The 19,808-nt window shown below is 49.2% G+C and overlaps 1 protein-coding gene across 2 annotated transcripts in view; it reads right to left on the reverse strand.

The window, feature by feature from the left end:
* Positions 1 to 19,808, reverse strand: part of Pur-alpha (Purine-rich binding protein-alpha) — a 291,757-nt gene that overhangs the window by 125,887 nt on the left and 146,062 nt on the right. Inside the window, exon 1 of one of the 2 annotated variants that reach the window (XM_050167098.3) lies at positions 11,568 to 12,794. The exons of the other annotated variant lie outside the window; for it this stretch is intronic. Coding sequence (XP_050023055.1) covers positions 11,568 to 11,622 — 55 coding nt within the window. The 5' untranslated portion in view covers positions 11,623 to 12,794. Of the gene's footprint in view, positions 1 to 11,567; positions 12,795 to 19,808 lie in introns of those variants that run through there. 2 annotated transcript variants of the gene reach the window in all.

Genomic DNA, 19,808 nt, shown 5'->3' on the forward strand with positions numbered 1-19,808 from the left:
CTTCTTACGAGCGTGAAAGAAGCCCGCCAATACACGCAAAATCGCGTGGCAATTTTAAGCTTCATTTGATTTTGTTAGTTTATAGTTTTCTGCACCAGCATTAGTAATGCTTTAAGCAGCACGAGTATTCTCGCTTATGTATACTGCTGTGTGCAGGCCCGGTAGCAGCAATGACAACTACCTCGGAAGGTCCTGAAGTTGAACGTCACACGCTATGCCTCGAGGCGACATATCGTTCTCGTATAGCATGCTTTAGTTTACAGCGGCGCAAGCAGAAGGTGCTGTGTTTCCATGCAACGCAGCGAGTTGTCCGTTTTATGTGCTCGCAAGGAACTCAGAATCAAACTATAGCATGCAGCGCTCGTTCCAGCTTGGGAGCGTTCGACCTGCGCCGCTATACTTTGCTTTCCGACACCGTGGCACACGGCTAAATTCCAATACAACTGGTTCGGTTCGTTTCCAAGTCACGCGTTTACATTGATACAACTGCTTTTGCCAAATTAAAAGCCTCGCTAAATTATGGAAGCCTGTTGGAAGAAACTAAACTTCGTTCGATTGGTTGTTACATTTTCACGTTTCACCGGCTTTGCGAATTCCTATGGACGGGCGGCAGGGGCGTTCCCAAGCCTGGACCCCTTACATACCTCGAGCACTGCGACCTGAGAGCACCTACAAGCGCCAGTCATCGGACGCAGGCTGCCCTACCATGCACACGGATGAGCTTACTGGACAGAGGAAGGGGAAGAGCGACTGGCAAAGGAAACCCTCGTCCGTGTTTTTTTTTTTTTTAAATACCAGGTCACACTGACCATGGTAGCTTGACAGTTTTTTAGCCTCGTTCTATCAGTGCACAATGTCCGTATTCGGCTACCGAAAGTACGACAGACGTCACTGCCTGTATATTGCGGGATGCTATGCGACACATATTGCTACAGGAGTCACAGTGTGGAGTTGCCTACGAAATTTGGAAAACGGTTGAGTATCGTACGTATACGCCGTATAGCGGTGAAGCCACCCCGAGAACGAGTGCTTGCACCATTTCGGAGACCCGCTGCCCGCGCAAACATCTGCCTTTTTTTAACGTCCGTTTCGCTCGAAACGCTGTTTAAAAGTCATAATAATAATAATAATAACACGACGCGACTCGACGGGCGTTTGCATGCAGAGCGCAACTATTTCCGCGATTTCGTCGCTGAAATCTTCGAAACCGATTCAATTAAGGCACAGCGGGGCCCACTCTGCCGCTTGCACGAGACCGCTCGATTCGACGCCGTACAAGAGAGGCGCGAGCAACGGCACCGAGCTGCAGAGCCGCCGCGAACCTGCGCCGATGTCGTGTATAGCCGCGTCTTTGCTTATTTGGTCCGCAGCGTTGCTATAGTGCACCACCAACGGAGTCCGGAATGGGAGTTCTTATAGCTCTCTCGATACACCTTTCCCACGCACGCAAACGAGCCGCTCCTCGCGCCTAAACCCACACACGTGCATGCGCGCGCGAGAGCGCGTATAGGCAGACAGCGCTACAGCGTAACGGTTTTACATAAGGCGTCTGTATTGCGCAGCGAGAATTATGACCGCACACGCAAAAACAGTTATCCAATCTCTCACGAGAATAGAGCAGGCAGAACACGCACGCACAAAAACGAAAAAAAAAAACGTAAGCGACAGAATATAACGCGCCTATAGACGAGACTCGGGCTATACATATGTGGAGAAGCGCGCATCAGGGGCGCGCTCGCTCCACTTACGTAAGCAACGCCAACGTATACACACTCGCGCTCGGCGTTCACAGCGCGCGCGCACCGCAGTGCAGAGTTGCGGCGGAAACGCGCATGCTCGCGTCACACACGCAGTGGCGGCAGCCAGGCCGATAAGCACCGCCACGTCGCCCGCCGTGCGTGCGGAGATAACCGCGCGCGGCGATGGAATGCCGTAACCGCAGCGTTGCTTTACTGCAATCGACGGAATCGTGCACTGCGGCGCTGCAATCGCCCGCAGCTACAGCGGGCGACGGAAGGGGGACGTTATTTCCGCAGTTCCACGGGCTAAAAACAAAAAGAAAGGAAACCACGATCCGATTAAGAAATCTAACGCGTATGCACGCGAGCGTTCTTGCACTCCGGCTCCGTCGAAATGCGGCCGGGGTCGAACCGGCGACCGCGGGTGCGAGTTGAGACGGCGCAATGCCGCAGCCCCCGATCACGTCGCGCGGCAGGCACACGTGGATGTCACGTGCATTTGTCTGACCCACGCTGCGGACGCGAGCGATCGCCGAAAATTGTTTGCGTTTACGGCGAAACGCGTTGTTGCTTATCCGATCAATTTGCGAAGTCACAAAGCCTGAAGGACAACGTTTAGCCCCGAATCCACGTGTCGTATTCTAGAGCAACACGAACAAAGCTCCCGATACAGCTTTCCGTTGCTGAATGCGTGCTGCGTAAAAGTGTTTTTTTGTTTTTGTTTTTTCAGGGCGTAAAAGAAGTCCGCGAATGCACACAAAAGTGCCGCCCGACTGACCGCTCGAGGCCCTTCACGCGCATTCGCGGGCTAATTTCACCCTCGGAAGAAACAATTTATGTAGTACGCATTCACCAACGGAAAGCTGTATCGGGAGTTGTTCTTTTTTTTTTTTTTTCGTGTTGCTCTACAATTTCACCATCGACACTTCTCATCTAATTATAATATCTGATATGTTAATTAAACAATTAAGACCAATTATGTGATTACAGGGAATCCAAAAAATAATCCGAGTTTCTCCGAGCGACGGCAAACAACATTACACTTGGTTCTGTCCGGCTGCGTGGCATTTGCATATTGTTTGATTCAAATTAAGGTACGCGGGAAAGCCTGTACTACATGCACGACTCTGCGAGCAGAGTGATGCATGGCGACAGATGCATCTCGACAAACACGTGCAGCAAGTGAAGGACAGCGCGAGGCGAGAACGGCCAGCCTATAACGGGCGCGGCCACGTTAGATTTGTTGCGGATATACCTTTTGCCCTGTCCATGGGTCCGCCAAATTATTTCGTTGTGAAACCTCAAAAATAACCAACTACTTACTAAGTATACTGCTAAACCACATAAATAGTTAGAAGAAAGCAATGAAACCGGCCCAGAGTTCATTAGGCACATCACTTGACAGGCTTTACGCGTTTACCTCTATGTAACTGCACCCATGGGAGACTCCAGTATTGGCTCCGTTGCAGGTACACGTCACTGCGGTTCCGCGTGGAATCGGCACATGCGCAGTACGCCCAAGCCGTCAGGGTATATAACGTATAACGACAAGCCCGAGTTTCGCGGGAAGCCAGCGTTCCTGCAAGGGGACTCGTCCGATTCGGGAGACCGTATCGCGCGCAGAGATAAAAACACGGTATGTATACAGTGAAGGGAAAGCTGGAGGCGAAGCACACGCACGACAGCGCTCCTTAATATATACATTGCCACATCCGCGTTTGTTTAAGCTGCAGGGCATAAAAAAGAAAAACAAGCCTCAGCGTTTGTTCTGTTGAAATAAGACGTGAAATACACCACACCGTGTTGGTGACAACGCCGCATATACAAACCAAGGTACGTCGACTTCATATCTGCCCCGAGAAGCCGAGACAGAAAGCGCTGCCAAGCACTGCCGGACTACTTGGCGCAGCAGCGGCAAGCCACACGTGTACACGTGCAAAAGCTCCGCATTCGTTGCCACAGAAAGTTGTCCACGAGCGCAGTTCATGGGAAACAGTGGCTACAGGCGCTGCTTCGCAAGTCAAACGCGTCTATAACAAATTGCTTCGTTGTATGCGGACCACTTCGTTGTAGCGCACAGCTATAGCAACAGAGCAGGCTATATATAAGGTCCCTCGACAAAAGAAAACCGTTATGTAAGACCAATTAAAGAGATGCATACTTAGCGAATGCCGTCGTCCGTTTGCTTCTGCACACTTGCTGCGGCGCAATGTTCGACTGCAGCCGACGGCAGCGAAGTTCGCGGCATGCTATACGCGGCGAAATCCGGGATAGGCACAAGGTATACGGTCGCAGAGCGTCGAATGCCACCACCCCACATATAACCTCGTCGGAAATTCTTAGTTAGTCTGCAAGCTCTCCACCGCTGTTTCCTTAGCAGTCTTTCGGCCCTCCTTGATGGCCCCGATGATGTCGGCAGTTCCGAGAAGTTATCGAGTCGGCTCAAAGCGACGTGGGAGCAGCACGTACACTGTCCATTCCAGAAAACATTCCACACGGTGGCGCTATACCGATGCCCACCGCACCGCTCTGTGGCCGCTATACAGAGGAAAGTGGCGCCGGTGTATACGTGCATTCGTTGTAAAACAAGAAACCTGCCACGGGGACACCTATATTGGTTCGTTGTGCAAGCAAATTCGTTGTAGCGGTCTTCGCTGTACACGTGTTAAGAATACACATGTCAGATAGGAATTCGGTCGAGACGTACGAAATCCTCCGTTATACGGGTCGTTTCGTTGCAACATATAGCGAAGCTCACCTGTACAGCGTAAAAGAGGTCAGGTTAGTATATAATGAAGTGACATGTAGATAAGTAAATGCGGAAATCGTTGCGAGCTGGCGCAGTGTCTTGTCCGTGCCAGCATGTTATTACATTCCTACATGTTCTTACTCCTACATATCCCTCACCGGGCATACACCTCTGTGTGTATATATAGTGTAAGAATACCAGAACGAAATCTATGCGCTATGCACTATGGTTAACCATTGCCGTCTTCCCCATCGTGAGCCTATATGTAGACTCCACTGCAGGACGAAGGCCTATTTTGAAAGGTTTACGCTCATTTTGGCCGTTACATGTCCAGGATAGCACGGAATATCCACAGTGCAGAATTTGCAACATGCCGCAGCCCATAACGTCCAACACTATACTACCAGCAAGGTGAAGATAAGATGGGACTGATCACCATCCAATTTCACTGGACCTAAGTGTTGCGCGACCTTCCAACCAGCCGTCCACGGTCTCACACTCGCAGAACAACCGGCAAAAGACAACGTTATTTGCGGAATGCGCACACATTCGGTGGAAAACTTCGCTTCCTCTTGACATATACTGCTTCGCCATAGCTACTGTATAAGTACGAATTTCAGCGATTGAAAAGCAAACGGTGGGATTTTAATTCCCTGTTTTCCCCGAATTTTATAAAATTGACAAATGCATAAAAAATTCGTTTTTTTTTTTTTTTTTTTTTTTGGAGTGGCACATGCATACGGTGCGTCATCAGCGGTAAGCCCGATGACGCACGTATTTTATGGACCTGTCCTAGACTCGCAAACGTGCCTCAAAGTTTCTCCGTCGAGAACAGAGAGCCTTACATCCGTGTCACCCGGACACCCACGTACTCATTTATAGGATAAAGGAGCGCGAGACTTCCCAATGGAGTTCGACCACAAGGAAGCTGTGGTCGTGTCACACCGCCAATAAGGAGTTCTCGAAAGTGGCCGCCAGAGGCGCATTCAGCGGCGTTTAGTGTTTTGTATACAAGAATGCAACTTTTAATTACGCTCGTAACTATTATAATAAACGCTCCTTACATTAAAAAAAAATGTTATTCAACATATTTGATGCGAAAAGCATATACACTACGTTAAAAATCAAGGCGCGCTCGCTAAACCTAGCAGTGCCGACAGCGACGCTAGCCACCCTGTGCTCATCTGCGTTTCCCTATTTGCGGCGTGGCGAGTTCGATCTGCGTTAATTTCGACACCCGAACGAGTGCAAACTATATTAAAACGCCCCATTTCGTGCACGGTGACCTCCTGAGCTTTCCTTGGAGTTTGTCTACCGCGTCGGTGCCAGTCACGAGTGACCACACTGACCACTGCAGGGCTAGCACGACGGAGGCCACGTTTACGTGAACTCGCATCTGCCGAGTCTGGACAACGGCGGCACACAGCGTCGAGCTAGACCAGACGCGTTCGAACTGGCCTTCCCGCTGCCGTCTGCAACAGCTCGATTCAGTGGGTCTTATCGCTATACGATGAGGTTGCACTGCACAGTGCCTTGTCTTGCAACTGTGCAGCCGAGTCCGTGCAGTCCATGTAGAGTCGGGCTGGCTCATTCCGACTCGACGCTCGTTCAGTCCGACCGGCTAGCGTTTACGTGAACTCGACAGACGTATTTCAGCCCGACAAGTCGACTCGACCCGATTCTGTCGGGTTCGCGTGAACGGCCCGAAAGACGTGATAAAACATGGCGCCAAGCGGTCTATAGGAAGAGAGTATTGTGCAACAGCAAGCATAACTGTTGCTGAATTGTGCTTGAACTTTAATTCGATAGAAACATTTTAAACATGCGCAACATCAGTTTTAACGCCAAATTTTTCTCGAACAAACAACATGGGAACAAGAGTACTCCCTTCAGCCGTTGAGGGAGATCGCCATCTCCCTTGACCAAAAGCTCCGTTAAACTTCCCTTATATCAAAAGAGGCGACCGTGTGACACCGAGACTATCTCCCTCGAGATAAGGACGACGGAGTGAAAAGAAAGTCACCGGTGTCTGCTTGATAGGGTTAACAGACTGTGCGTAAGCGTACTGCTCTCACGGAATACCGGCTTCCCGGAGACGAAACGTAGAGAACTCTGGTAGCGACACCAAGCGACGCCTTATTTCATCACAATGCGTTAGGCATGCTTTCGTGTAACGTGGGCGTTCTTGCAGAAGTTATCAAGAAAGAAGGGCACACGTTCACGATTATACACCGCTGCCGACCTTTTACACCAGCAGTTCAGAGGAAGCTTTAGCTCGGGCCCAACTCCGACGCGGCCTATTCAAATAGATGTAAAACGCAAACAACGCCCTTCTGAGATAACCCCAGGACCGATTTTAATGAAATTTATTGAATTTGAGAGAGAAAGTGAAATTATAGTGACTGTTCGAAGCGGAATTTCGATTTACGGCCTGAATTTTGTTGAAAGAATTTTCAAAAATTCGACAGTTAGAAAAATATAACAGCACGAAGTTTTCAAATTAATAGTTATCCGTCAATAACAGATACCGCGGTTCTGTAAACGGCATCCATTAAAATTGGATATGTCAATTTATACATTACGTGAATTTGTTACGTTGTGTACAAGGGTTCTGCAAAAGCTGTATTTACAAATTACTATTCTTTTTGAGATTTATGTGTAACACATCAATTTTGTCCGCTTTAGATGTACTATGAGATGCAATTCACAGAATTGTGACATCATTTTTCATTGCTGAGTTAGAGTTGTAAACTTCATAGTTTCGTTTTCTGAAAACTTTATTTTTGCCAAGTTGCAGTAAAAAATTCACGACCGAAATCAAAAATTCGATAGCAACAGTCACTAGATCTTAAGTTTCTTTTTTCTTTTAAATGCAATTAACCTGGTCAAGTTTAGTGTAGTGGTTGCCGAGAAAAACGAATTCCCCTTTTACATGTATTTAGATAGGAGCACCAGAACTAAAGCTTCCTGTTAAGCAGAAGACGTTCGGTCACTGCAATAACACTTTTCTGTCCTTTCTGATTAAACCGCGCCACCAACCCTGCCGCTCCCGTCTGCGCCTCCGCTAACACGATATTCCGCAAAGGGCGACATAATAAAGACTTTTAGCTTGTACGCTATTCCGGTAAACGGGAGCGGTTTGGGCGCATTACCGGATGGTCGGGGCGTAAACGTGAGCGGTGAAGCCGCCTGGTGTTGTAGAGCTCAACCAGACAAACGCATGGCTAAAACTGCAGTAACTCGCCATATCCTGCTTCGCCACTCGTGCAAATTTTTGGCAGCGGCGTAATTGTGAACACGATTACGCCACTGTCGAAAATTTAAGCCAGCAGCTAAGCAGAATATAGTAATTAGCTCTGTGTTTGTGGGGTTGAGCTTTGCGCCACCAGCTGGCGCCACCAATCTGGCCGCTCAGGTTTACGCTCCCGCTAAACCGGAAAACCGCCCGCGCTTGCCCGAATACCGGACACGCTAAAAGTCTCTAATTACGGACGGGCTAAAACTCCGCCCCTGGCTTTTCTCCCACCACTGGAATATAAAAAAAAGAAAAAGGCTCCCTCTCGTTGACCAAAACAAAGTTGACGTTTCGGAGCCAGTACGGGTTCCGTGTTCTCAACAGAAAGTTTGAGCTTGTCCGCAAACGCACGTATTAGCGATTGCGCAATACCGGGTAACTGGAGAGGCGTACGGCAGCAGCAGCTAAGCAACAGCGACATAGTGGAGCCATCTCGTGACGCAGAGTTTAACCAGAGAGCAGGCAGAACTAATACTGCGGTGAATTCTACGTAACTGCTCGTAGGAAGAGCTTATATTGGTAGAGTCATGATCCTTAACGTGCCGTACATTTATCGTTCTCTGTCTCAAAGATTTGACCGACGCGACATGAGAGATTTTCGAACGCAATTTAGTTCGACAAATCGTATTAAGATGTCGCCACCAGCTTTTCTACTGCTGCGGCTCCGGTAGACCCGTAAATGTTAAAATGTTTGCGAACAAGCTAGAATTCTCTATTGGCGTTAGCAATGTTCCAGAAGGTCACCTGACTTTTGATTTGGCATTACGTTTTCTTTTGTTTTCGTTTTTTCTAACAAGTTACCCGACAAAAGGAGTTTGCGTCGAACCCTTGATCACTGCAATCCCCTAGGAAGAACGCCTCTGGTATCCTATGTCAGAGCCGTTCTGGAGCCATTGGCGAACAAAAGGGCAAGCTGCGCAAACATATTTGCCGATGCCCGCTCTCTCTCCTCGCCCAGCCATCTCCAGACAGGGACCCTGTCTTGAGACAGCCATGGAGTTCCACACGATGTCCGCAAATTCCTTCATCTCATAATATCGTGCCATCACCTGCCGTCCTCGACTGCATTTTCCTCTTCGTTCCCTACTGAAAAATCACGTATGCCCAATACGCCCCGCATCCATAATCATATATGATACTTAAGGATCACGTATATGGGAACTGCAGGTTCCCATATAAACCCATATGATCCCTATACGGCACAGGGCACATGTATCTTTTCTTAAGGCGCTGACACTCCCATTCTGCTGCTCGCACATATATATATGAAGTCGCTCTGAAACTCCCATTTCTTGCTCTTAGGAGGAAGGTTTAGCGCAGGGCCAACTTCACTTTACTTACACAAATGCATTTAAAAGCCAGAAATTTTGTCATAAAATTAAGCGCTACATCGATACGAATAAAATTGGTTGCTATAGAAAGAATAAGTTCAACTCTATGTAAGAGTTAAGTAGAGAACTAAATTCTAGTAACTCAATGAAGCAGAACTTTAATTTATTTCTGAGTTACTGGAATTTCGTTCTGAAAATCGATAAATTCGAAAAAGAAACAGAAAAGACGCACAATGCTTACAAATCCAAAGCTCTGCATCGAAAACCGATATCAGAGTTCTGTAAACTGCATCCGTTAGCGCTTCTGAAGCGGACAACTTTGAAATATAGATTAGCTTACGCGAGATTGGTACAATGTTTACAGGGCATTGCAAAGCTGCTATATCCCACAAATAAGTGAGTAAAGGAACCGGGAGCCGGTATAGTGGCGAGGATCGATGAACACGACAACGACAATGTGCGGGGTTTTACGCGCCACACAGACTTTGAGAGCCGTGGCATGCATTTCGGGGAGCCACAGAAGGTAACAAATGCTGTAGCGGACGAAGACATTACGTGCATCGCAAAAAAGAAGTGCTTCTTTACAAGATGGCGATATCCGCTGTGACGCAGCGGTAAGCACGACGGACACACGTCCACAGCAAATCAAAATTCAAGCTTGAGAGTGCAGTCGCAGTAAAGCTTAAACGCATACGCGAATGGAGCAATAGATCAGCCTCGGGTACTAAGCGGCGATCACTCAAGTAAGTGCTGCCGCGCGATCGGCAATCAAAGCAGACGACCGTTGCAAAAGCGCGCCAAAATGGCGGCCCGAGCGTCATCTGCGCACGCTTTCAAACTTATAGAGGTGCGGTCGAAGTGACGAGTATAAAAGTTACCGGACAGAAATATGTAGCAGGCCATTTTTCCAAGAACGAGCAGATGGCGCCGGAGCTAGACGCAACGTCTGCTCGACCACAGAAAGACGTGTGGAGACGACAGCCGAAGCGTACCGCGCGGGGTTCCAGGAAAGTGTGAAAAGACAGAGAAGAAAAAGCAAGAAAAAATAATAATAAAGGACGCGCTAGGGACCAGTCAAAGCGTGCATAACAAACGCGGCTCGCGTGTCATTTAAATATCATACGTCTGCACGCGCACTAGACCTGACCAAAAGGTTCGTCGACAGTGTGCGTGCGCAAGCAATGTTTCAAGAACGACAAAGGAACCCCCGAAGCGCACTGCACAGTAAAAGCGTTTTCTTTCTGTAATTATGGAAGCGGACGAATGAGCGAAGGGAAAAAAAAAAAATCTTTACACGAGCGTTTCGTTTGTAGCTATTTACATCGTCTAGCTCCTTCTCGCCCTCTGCGTCTGCTAACCCTCTGCTACGCAGGCGCACCTGCGCAGCTGAAACTGCGCACGCTCCCGTCTGCGCGTGCGGGCAAAGCGACCGTCTGGTTGGTGGTTACTCCTGTTTGTTTTCACTTTGATTTTTTAACCACGGCGGTTTCTGTCATCTATTTTCCGCAACCAAGATGGCGCGGGGTATTTATTGTATCGTTTTTGTTGTATTTTTTTCCAAACAGTCACACGTCAGTGACCGCCGACAACACCTGTCAAAGCACACTGCACAACCTCATTCGAATTTTGTCCTGCAGACATTTTTCCCTTTAGATTACGCTATCGCAGGAGACGCCGCGCTTTATCAGATAAGCCCCCACAATGTTAGCATACTGGACAAACTCCGGTTATCCGAACGCCGCCGGCCGTTTTCTTTATGAATTAATTCATCGATAAGACTACTGAAAACAGCACCACAAAACCGAGATTTAGCACATGACGTACTACGTTTGCTGAATTTACCAGACTAATAATACCAGCGACAGCAACATCAGACCTTATCCGCCGTCTAATCGCCGACTGCTTGGGCATGCGGCTGGGGAAAAGCCAGAACGCACCCGGAAGCGGGCTGCTAACGCGAGCGAGTTGAAGTGACGTTAACCGTCCGAGCGAAAGGAACGCTGCGCGACTAACTTGTGACGCACCTACTGCGGATATACGCGAAGAGAGACCTTGCCGAGATCCCAGAAAAACAGAGACATCGCGTGATGCGAGCTCGTATTCGTCACTTGTCTGGCATTCACTGGACTCTGACGTCGTTACGTTGGTTAGTGGCCCGGTTATAGCGTGACTATATACCAGACGACGGCGATTACGAAGCAGCCCCTGTGAGGCCACAAGCTGTAACAAGAAAGCAATCGGCGCCTTTGGAGCGATCACGCCCACGCTCCATGCTGTTAGGATGTAGCCCGACTTCGAGTTTTTAGTGGTCATCGAAAGTGAGAACTTTAAGCAAAGCGGTATTGCGTGGAACGTTGCGATATAGGGCATCGAAGCTCAACGCGTACTGCCTGCATTCAAGACAAAGAAACTCACGTTAACGGCTGCAATAAAGCTGAAATCCGGGTACTTACCGAGCTCGCTCGACGAGGAATGGCGGGATATATCCATCATGAATCCGGCCGGCATCAAGACGTCTTCGAGAGATTTTTTTCGAAAAATTGTCCGGCTGTGACCTCAAAAGCACGCTGTCCTTAAACAGTTCACAGTAGGATAACGAAAGAAACAGAAAAGTATCAGTTCGACAGTAGTACAGTAAATCCTATAGGCCTTGTTCTATTTAAATTTTTGTTCACTTCCTAACGCTTTGGCCGTTCTAAACAAATGCCGCTGGTTCCCAATAAGTCACCTACACTTGTCAAGACCGACACCTCCTTCTCCACTTCGGGCGCACGATACATAAAAGCAACACACCGGCGCCGATTGTGTCCACGGAATGTCGTTTCGATGCCGCAAAATCGGTCACACCTACTTCACACTGCGGTTTACCACATGCAGCATCCTTAAATGTTGAATCGCACGTCGACGTTCCCGGCAACCGTGGATCGTCGTTTTGTGTGTCGCTGAGACAGAATCAAAGCGAACTCGAACCGCTCTGTTACAGAGGTACTGCTTCCGCCATCTTTAAATGCTTTTTTTTTTCTCTTGTACAAACAGTAGGCGTCCCGGCGTCGTGTGCTCCAGCTGCGTCGTCTGCTTTACTCGCAGTGTAGCAATGACTGCCGCGATCCGTCTTCTGCACTGTTGTCCGCTTTCGGCTTCCACCGTTGTCGCCGTCGTCTTCCGCTTCGCGCAGTGGCTGGTGGGATCTGTCGTTTGCCGATTTCTCCTATCCGCTTGTTCGCGGTTTGTTTAGCACCGTACCCCGTTAGCAATAACAGAACGTCGTCCTCTCGGAAACCGAACCGGCGAACACGCGCCAAGTCCAGTTGGGTGACGAGCAGCTCTCCGCCGAAAGTCGAGCCACTCCAAAACCTCGCTCCCGACCTTCTCCGCCGCCGTTAGATAACAACGGACTGCGGGTCGGGCGGCTACCTGTACTATATGCGGAACGGTTTTCCTACCAAGCTTGACCACAATGCGGAACAAATAATGGTCACTCGCAACGACTGGCCCACTGCACGCAACAAATCACCAGCTGCTGTCGCCTCTACGCCTTTGCCTCCGCCGTCGTCACCACCAGCCGTTGTCCAGCCAACCAACAACCGCCAGCCAGACGGACCAAACGGCCGCGCTGCTCCTCACCCCTTCCCGTCGTCTGCTTCACGCCCTGTCGTCTGCGAACCCGTCTGCGCTGGCGGGAAGGAAGCCGCCAGCGTCGGCCGCGCTACCGCAGCGCCACGCCGACAGTCAGCGGAGGGGGCCTCAACTACGGACACAGACGCAGCAGAGAGGGAGAAAGAGCGGCAGCAGCTGATTTGTATTTGTTTGATGCGTGCCGCCGCCGCCGCTTTTCCAGACGCGCATTTGCTTGTTTGGCAGCCGCCGCATCACGCGCCGCCGCCGCCGCAGTCTCGCGCCCGTTCTCGCGAGCGAGACGTTGTGCTTTCAATGTTTCGCGCCAAACCTACATTAACCCTCCAATCACCGCCTGTTCTCTCGAGACGGTGACCACAACAAATTCCCAAAAATTCGTAACCCCCCCCTCTTCCACCCACAAAAGAGACACAAAACGATAATGCGCGAAGTATATGCTGCAGCAGAGGACAACGGATCTCCTAAAGTAGCGTTCTCACCAACAGACGGCGTAGAAGCAGAAGGTAAGCACAGAAATAAACGACAAATCTTCAAAAGCAACATTCTGTATTAAATGCAAAAGCTACTAAGCTATACGTAGTGGTGCGCATTGGATCGACAAGCAGCGGACGCAGCCTTCGCATCCTGGTACTACAATCACTTTATATTTAATAAATCAAAACTCGATCATGGATTTATCTCGGCCACCAGCACGCAAAATTATAACGGAAGCGCCAGGTGCATATCCAGTAGAAAAAGAAAGACCGCTTCAGGGAATTAGGCATGGAAAAGTTGAGAAAACAATCGAGCTGCATGCTTAAATTTCGCAGCGCCCACCGGAACGACAGTTACTGCAGCAAACACGGCGGCTAAGAGGGGGCAAATTAACGCATGCAAATGCCGCGAAGCCCAGAGTCGTGGCCGGCTGGCATCGTCTGCTACAAATCTCGTCTGTTTCTCGGAGCGTCCGTTTGAGCGCGCCTCTACTGGAGCCCGGCGGCCACGTGAACCCTAGCTGCCGATGGTAGAGAATATCTCGAAGGAGCCAGCATCAATTGCGCTCAATTGATCCTGGCATGGAGGCATTACAAGAGCGGTCGCCGGCCGTGCGCTGACGCACAAAGAAGAAGAAAAAGCACTGGCGAAGGATCGCAACGCCATCGTATGGTGTCTGTTATACTGCCCTGCTAGGGCGGAGAACGAAAACATTTAGAAATAACTTTTTTTTTTCTCATGTCCCAAATAGCAGCGGTCAAACAAGATCGCTGCTGCAAGTTCAGTAGAAACCTCCTGGACTCCGTATGCGAGGTCGAGAAAATTTTAAAAGCAATTTAACGATATGCGCAGCGAGTCATGCAACACTGCAACAAAACAGCAGTGGGCGACGGCATTGCGCGGTTCGGCATTCGGGAGGTCGGTGGCATGTGAAAAAGGACAGCAACACGTAATAACAATGTTTGAAAGTGAGAGAAAGAAAAACATTCTTCTCGCGTTGCCTTCCATGCCGACAATTTGAATGAAAAAGAAGGAAATGCAGATACACGACTCCCTGCCGTCTGCTTGAATGTAACCAAAAAAAAGATGGCGCGCGGGAATTCGTCGTGAGAGACGCGAATGACCCCTTCTCAACCCCTTCCACCGCGCTCACCCCGCAACTTCAAGCACACGATGCCGCGCCGGTCGACTGCGGTTATTATTATTAGTTACGTCTGCAGGCAACGGATAATCTGTCGCCGACGGTAGGCTGTCTGGGTGGGTTGGAGGAGGTGACGCTGGTATTACTGCCCCCTTCTCAGCCACTCCTGGAGAGAGCGCTGGAACCAGCCAGCCAACCAGCCGCCGGCTTCGCTGAACGAGAGAGAGCGAGGCAACGGCGAGACGGGCAAGGAGGTGCGACGGCGCGGTAGACGTCCCGCAGACAACGGAAGCGCAACGTGACGTCACTTCCGCAAAGACCTCGCAAGCCAATCGCGTAGGAGTGCGCGCTGCGTGCGCTCCTGTGAGCCGGACGGTCTGCTCCTGCTCACGGATGACGGAAAACGATAGGAGGGAGCATACCGCAACCAAGGGGACTTCAACCACAACGCGATTGAAGCCAAACCTGGTGGCCCAACACGTGATTGCACGTCAAAGTGCGCGGTTGGTTTTAGTGTTCCCGCTCTGCAGGCAGCGCCACGGCAGGGCGTCTGAACAAGCGCGCACCGAATCAGAACTAAAGGTATAGCTATTGGGAACCAAACGTTTCATCAAATCTCGATTCTTGCTCAGTGATCTCTACGCAAGCAGTCACGTGTTGGGCCACCACTGTGGCTTCACGGAGCGTTCGCTTGTCAAGGCTGGCTGCGTGACGTAATGCTCCCTCCTATATTTTTTCTTCCCCCACGCTCCTGCTCCTTCCGCCATTCGTAAGAGAGCGTGCCGAGTTCTTACAAACTTCGCGCCTGTTTTACTTTCTTTCATTTCTCGTTGCCACATCGGCCGGCAATCGAATCCAAAAATAAGAGGGAGCAAGCAACAGACAGCAGCAGCAACCGCTTTACAGTTTTTTTCTTCATTCTTATTATTTTTCGCTTCTCGCAGATACGACTCCCTGCGTCACCGTTCCTCTTCTTTTTTCGATGCAGTCTCGAAAGGCACAGGCGCTTCGCTCAGAGCAGCGGCCACTCTCTGCGCATGCGTGAGCCGATCGACAGACCCGCTGTTCGCCTCCTTCGAGGCGTAGCGACGACGTGTAGCGGCATTGCGTCGACGACGCCAGTCGCAAATAGAAGAGACGGGAAAGCAGCGTGGGTGCACGGGGGGGGGGGGGGGGGGGGGACACTGCATTCTGCCCACTGCTTTTCGGTAACGCCGGCATTGCACGCCGCGTTGCCTCGAGTACACTCCCGCTCAAGACGCCGCTCGAACGACGCAGACAGCGAAAGCACGGCCTCTGTCGCCATAGAGGTTCAGCTTCAGTTGTTGCAGAACCTTCATGAAACGGGCCTCCATGCGTATTATACATATATAATCTCACTCCCACATTAAGCCGCGTGATGGGAACCCGGATGAATAATTTTAAAAAAATATTTCCGGGGGCTGCGAGTATGCCGGTTGGGCCAGCACGGGTATATATAGTGTATAATTCTGCCTGAACTTTGTCCTTGTTGCTTAAAACGGCTTAGTGACTTCACAGGTGGATGAATCATTTTCGACAGTTTACTGCTTTGCAAATGCGACAATTACCAATGATTATACAGGTGAGCAGAGACCAACGCTGTACTTTGCACTGTTTAACAATCTATGATTTCTTGGAACTTAGAAGGATAAAGCGTAATGAACGGCGCAAGAACATCAAAGAAGCCGCAAGCAGCAATATTAGACCAATCCACGTATTATACGAATCATTTCCGTAGTAAATAGCTGAACGACTCGCAACGCCAGAATTCCGTATATAGTATAGGGGGTTATTGAGACCGATGCGAATACAAATCGAACAGTGCAAGAAGCGAATCAAATATCGAATAGTTTTGATATAATAAATAGCCGTTATCACAATATAAAACAGTGTTCACATCCTAGGATTCCTAAAGTTAGCAAGTTTCTGTCATTACATAGTACGTTCTGAAGGGTGGTTTATTAAAAGCACAAATGAAGCATTAGGAGCATCCACAGGACTATTCAGTAAGCGCTAATTATCGCGTTACACATATTTATTTACTTAAAATGTCCTTGCAGGCCTCGTACGAGGCAATGGGTAAGGGGGGCGTCACAGAAGGACTAAAGGAGTATACATATTGGGCACACAACAAAACATTATTAATATACAGTACAAAAATGCATACACATCTTATACAAGATAGAACAAACTTTATTTTCCAACGGATAAGGTGATCTATACCCACCCCCCGACACGCAGGTCAGGGGGCGAGCTATAGTGCCGCCGCCTCAGATGCAGGCTGGGAGGTCTTGGGTCCCACCAGCCTCTTCAGCCAGTTGGACGAGCCGGAGCTGGAGCTCAGAGTCCGAGCTGCGCAGCAGGGTCTCCCAGGTGTCTCTACTATCTATTTTGTGCGTTACCCCGGGAGAGCACGGACATTCCCATATTATGTGGTCGAGGGTCGCTCTCGCCCCACAAAGATTACACCTATCGCTCCTGGCCTCGGGGAACATGTGGTTCGCTATAACAGGGTGCGGATACGCATAAGTTTGCAGTCGTCTCCACGCGACTGCTTGTCTTGTTTAATTTCGGGTCTGGCGGGGATACCAGCTTACGAGCCAATCTATAATGCTGCGTGATCTCCCCATATTTTATATATAGCTTGCGCTCTCCGCTCCCTCGGTCACCGAGGGGCCCCGTATATGCGGCTCGGCGGTATAGATTTCGAGCCAGCTCGTGGGCCGCCTCGTTGCCGGGGACGGCTTCGTGCGCCGGAGTCCAAATTAGTTGAATTTTTCTATTGAACTTTCTCTGGCCTAGGATTTTGGCCGCTAAGGGCGAGATCCTTACCTTGCTAAAATTTTGTATGGCAGTTTTGCTGTCACTGATCACAAATTTCGCGTCCGTTCCAGCGCAAGCTAATGCGATCGCAATTTCCTCGGTAACTTCTATGCTTGCATGCATTGCTATGCATTCCAAAACATAAGAAGACCGGTAGTATACATATCAGAGAAAAAGACAAACGATACACTTCTTTCGATAAACAATGTAAAAAATATAGCCACTGTAGTATCATATAGGACAAAAAATATACGAATGATGAGCGAAATAATGAGCTCATAAACAAGAGAGCACATAACTGGAAAACAAAAGAAAATGCATCATGCATTTTATTGAAGTTAGGCAGTAGAATATGAACTGACGAACTGGCGGAATTTATCGTGATTTGTTTCGGAGATGGTGAAATCAGAAACAGCGTTCCACAACCAAATGGCACGAGGAAGCGCCGACCAATGAGCGACCAATGAGTGTTCCCACAGATGAGTGTGAAGCTGAGGTGATTATATAATCTTCGAGATGTGCAAGGTGCGACTTTAAGTCGTAAAGATTTCCTAGCCACATGAACGCACTTGTGAAATAATGGTATGAGCGCAAAATCACGTCGAGTACTTAGGGGCTGAAGTGCAATATCAAGTTTTCCTTGTGAAATGCTTCAATCGTATATAGGTGTAGTTACGCAAGATAAACCTAGCGGCCCAATTTCGAACTCATTCTAATAAGCTGATTAGGTTGTTATGATGGAGTGACCAGATTGGAGAGGCAAATTCGAGCTGGGGGCGAACAAACGTCCGATAATGCTAGCTTGCGGATGTTGGAGGGCGAATTACGTAGGTTTCTGCGTAAGTACCCCAGTCATTTCGAAGCATTAGTACATATAGTAGTAACGTGATGGGTCCAGGAAAGGCAGGATAGCCTGTAAAGTACGGCTACCTAGATGACGTATATCCTGCTCCTCTATATATATGGAAATTCTCCTGCTTTATGTCCATAAAATGCCCACTCCATGAGGTGAAAACTTACTGTACTTTTGCTCCACGTTTATGTTTATTTGAGCGCAGTTGACGCTCTCAAATAACAGAGAAATAATCGAAAGATATTCGCATTTACGAATAGTTATTATTCGATTGGAAGACCGAATCGAACAGGACACTATTCGATTCGTTATTCGAATGATTCCATTATGCGCACACCCACATTGCATAATAAACGCTTGCGTGTACACATCGCAACGGGCGGCCGTTACAAGTCGCGTTTAAATGAGTCGGCTGAGCGAGGTAAGAACCCCGATAGGTTATCCCTAAGCGCAAACTATATGTACAAGCAGCCGGAACCGATCTTTCTAAAAGAAAGAACAAATTACGCACCAATCAGTGTACTACGACGCCATTAAGACAGGCGGGGAAACCGGTGAAGGCAGGCACTAACAAAGCGGACTGTATATACACACTCAATACGGATTCAGAGTGCAAAGTGTTCCTATATGGACCAAGAATGAGCTGCGCAAGCCAGCGATAGGAAATATTTAGAGCACGCCCAAATGGGATAACAGCCTATTCAGCAGAGCCATCGTCGGTGAGTATAGAACGTACACGTGCTGTCGAAGTGGTATACGAACAATTTCTAACGAGAACGGAGAAACTGACAGTATAAATATCAAATGGACGTAATTAAATATGCAGTGTGAAAGTAACGACACCACCAAAGCACAGCATGGCGTACTCTCAAGAATACACAGAAATCTCGCACAATGTGGGTCATCCAAACGCAAGCTCCATGCGCTGGTATATATACAGAGAAATCAAGGCTCTCGCGTTCCCAGGAAATGCGCGGAATCATTCAGCTACGACGCGACGGAAACGCTTTTCTAGCTGCCCGATCACGAATGGCGGGAAGGAAAACAAAACCAAGCCAAACCACAGCGCGAAGGTCTACACAGAAGACGCATATGGCGTGTGTGTAGTCAGCCGGTTGGCTTACGCATAGTTGCGTCGCAGTTCGGCAACTGCGTAGTCGAGCGCAGTCGGCGCGCGAGCGCCCAAGGCTGCGTGGAATCGCCGAGCGGTCTTCGCGGCCCGTGGGGGCCGTTTCCGCATCGGTAACCACCTATTTACCAGTGCTACGTATAGTGTGCATATGGCCACAGGCAGTTTCACCGTCACGTGCGTACAAGCCTCGCGCTCGCATACGTGTGTGTGTATATAAGAATATGAACATTACGTGGCTCGTGTCGGGAACAGTAGCTTCGCGCATAAGCAAAACTTTGTACGCGAAGGTCTCGCAAATATATACAAGGGGGGGGGGGGGGGGGGGGGGGTTGCCTGCCTGTAAATGCCCGGAGGCTTCCGTATGCCCACTGGCACCCTCTGTCGCCCGACGTGTTCCCAACGTTCGTCTACACCACGGCGGTTCGTTCGGTGCTTTATCACCACGTCGAATCATGTCTTCAAATTAGACCTCCCTGCAGAACTCGCGCTGCAGGCTGCGCACTTACATCAAACGTGAGTAAACCTATACATTAGAGCCTGCGTTAAATACTCTTTCTCTGTCTCTCAAACGTGAACGGATATATCAAACGGGCCGCTAAGTTTGCAAAAAAAGA

The sequence above is a fragment of the Dermacentor andersoni genome, chromosome 11, assembly GCF_023375885.2.
Source record: "Dermacentor andersoni chromosome 11, qqDerAnde1_hic_scaffold, whole genome shotgun sequence".
NCBI lineage: Eukaryota > Metazoa > Arthropoda > Arachnida > Ixodida > Ixodidae > Dermacentor > Dermacentor andersoni.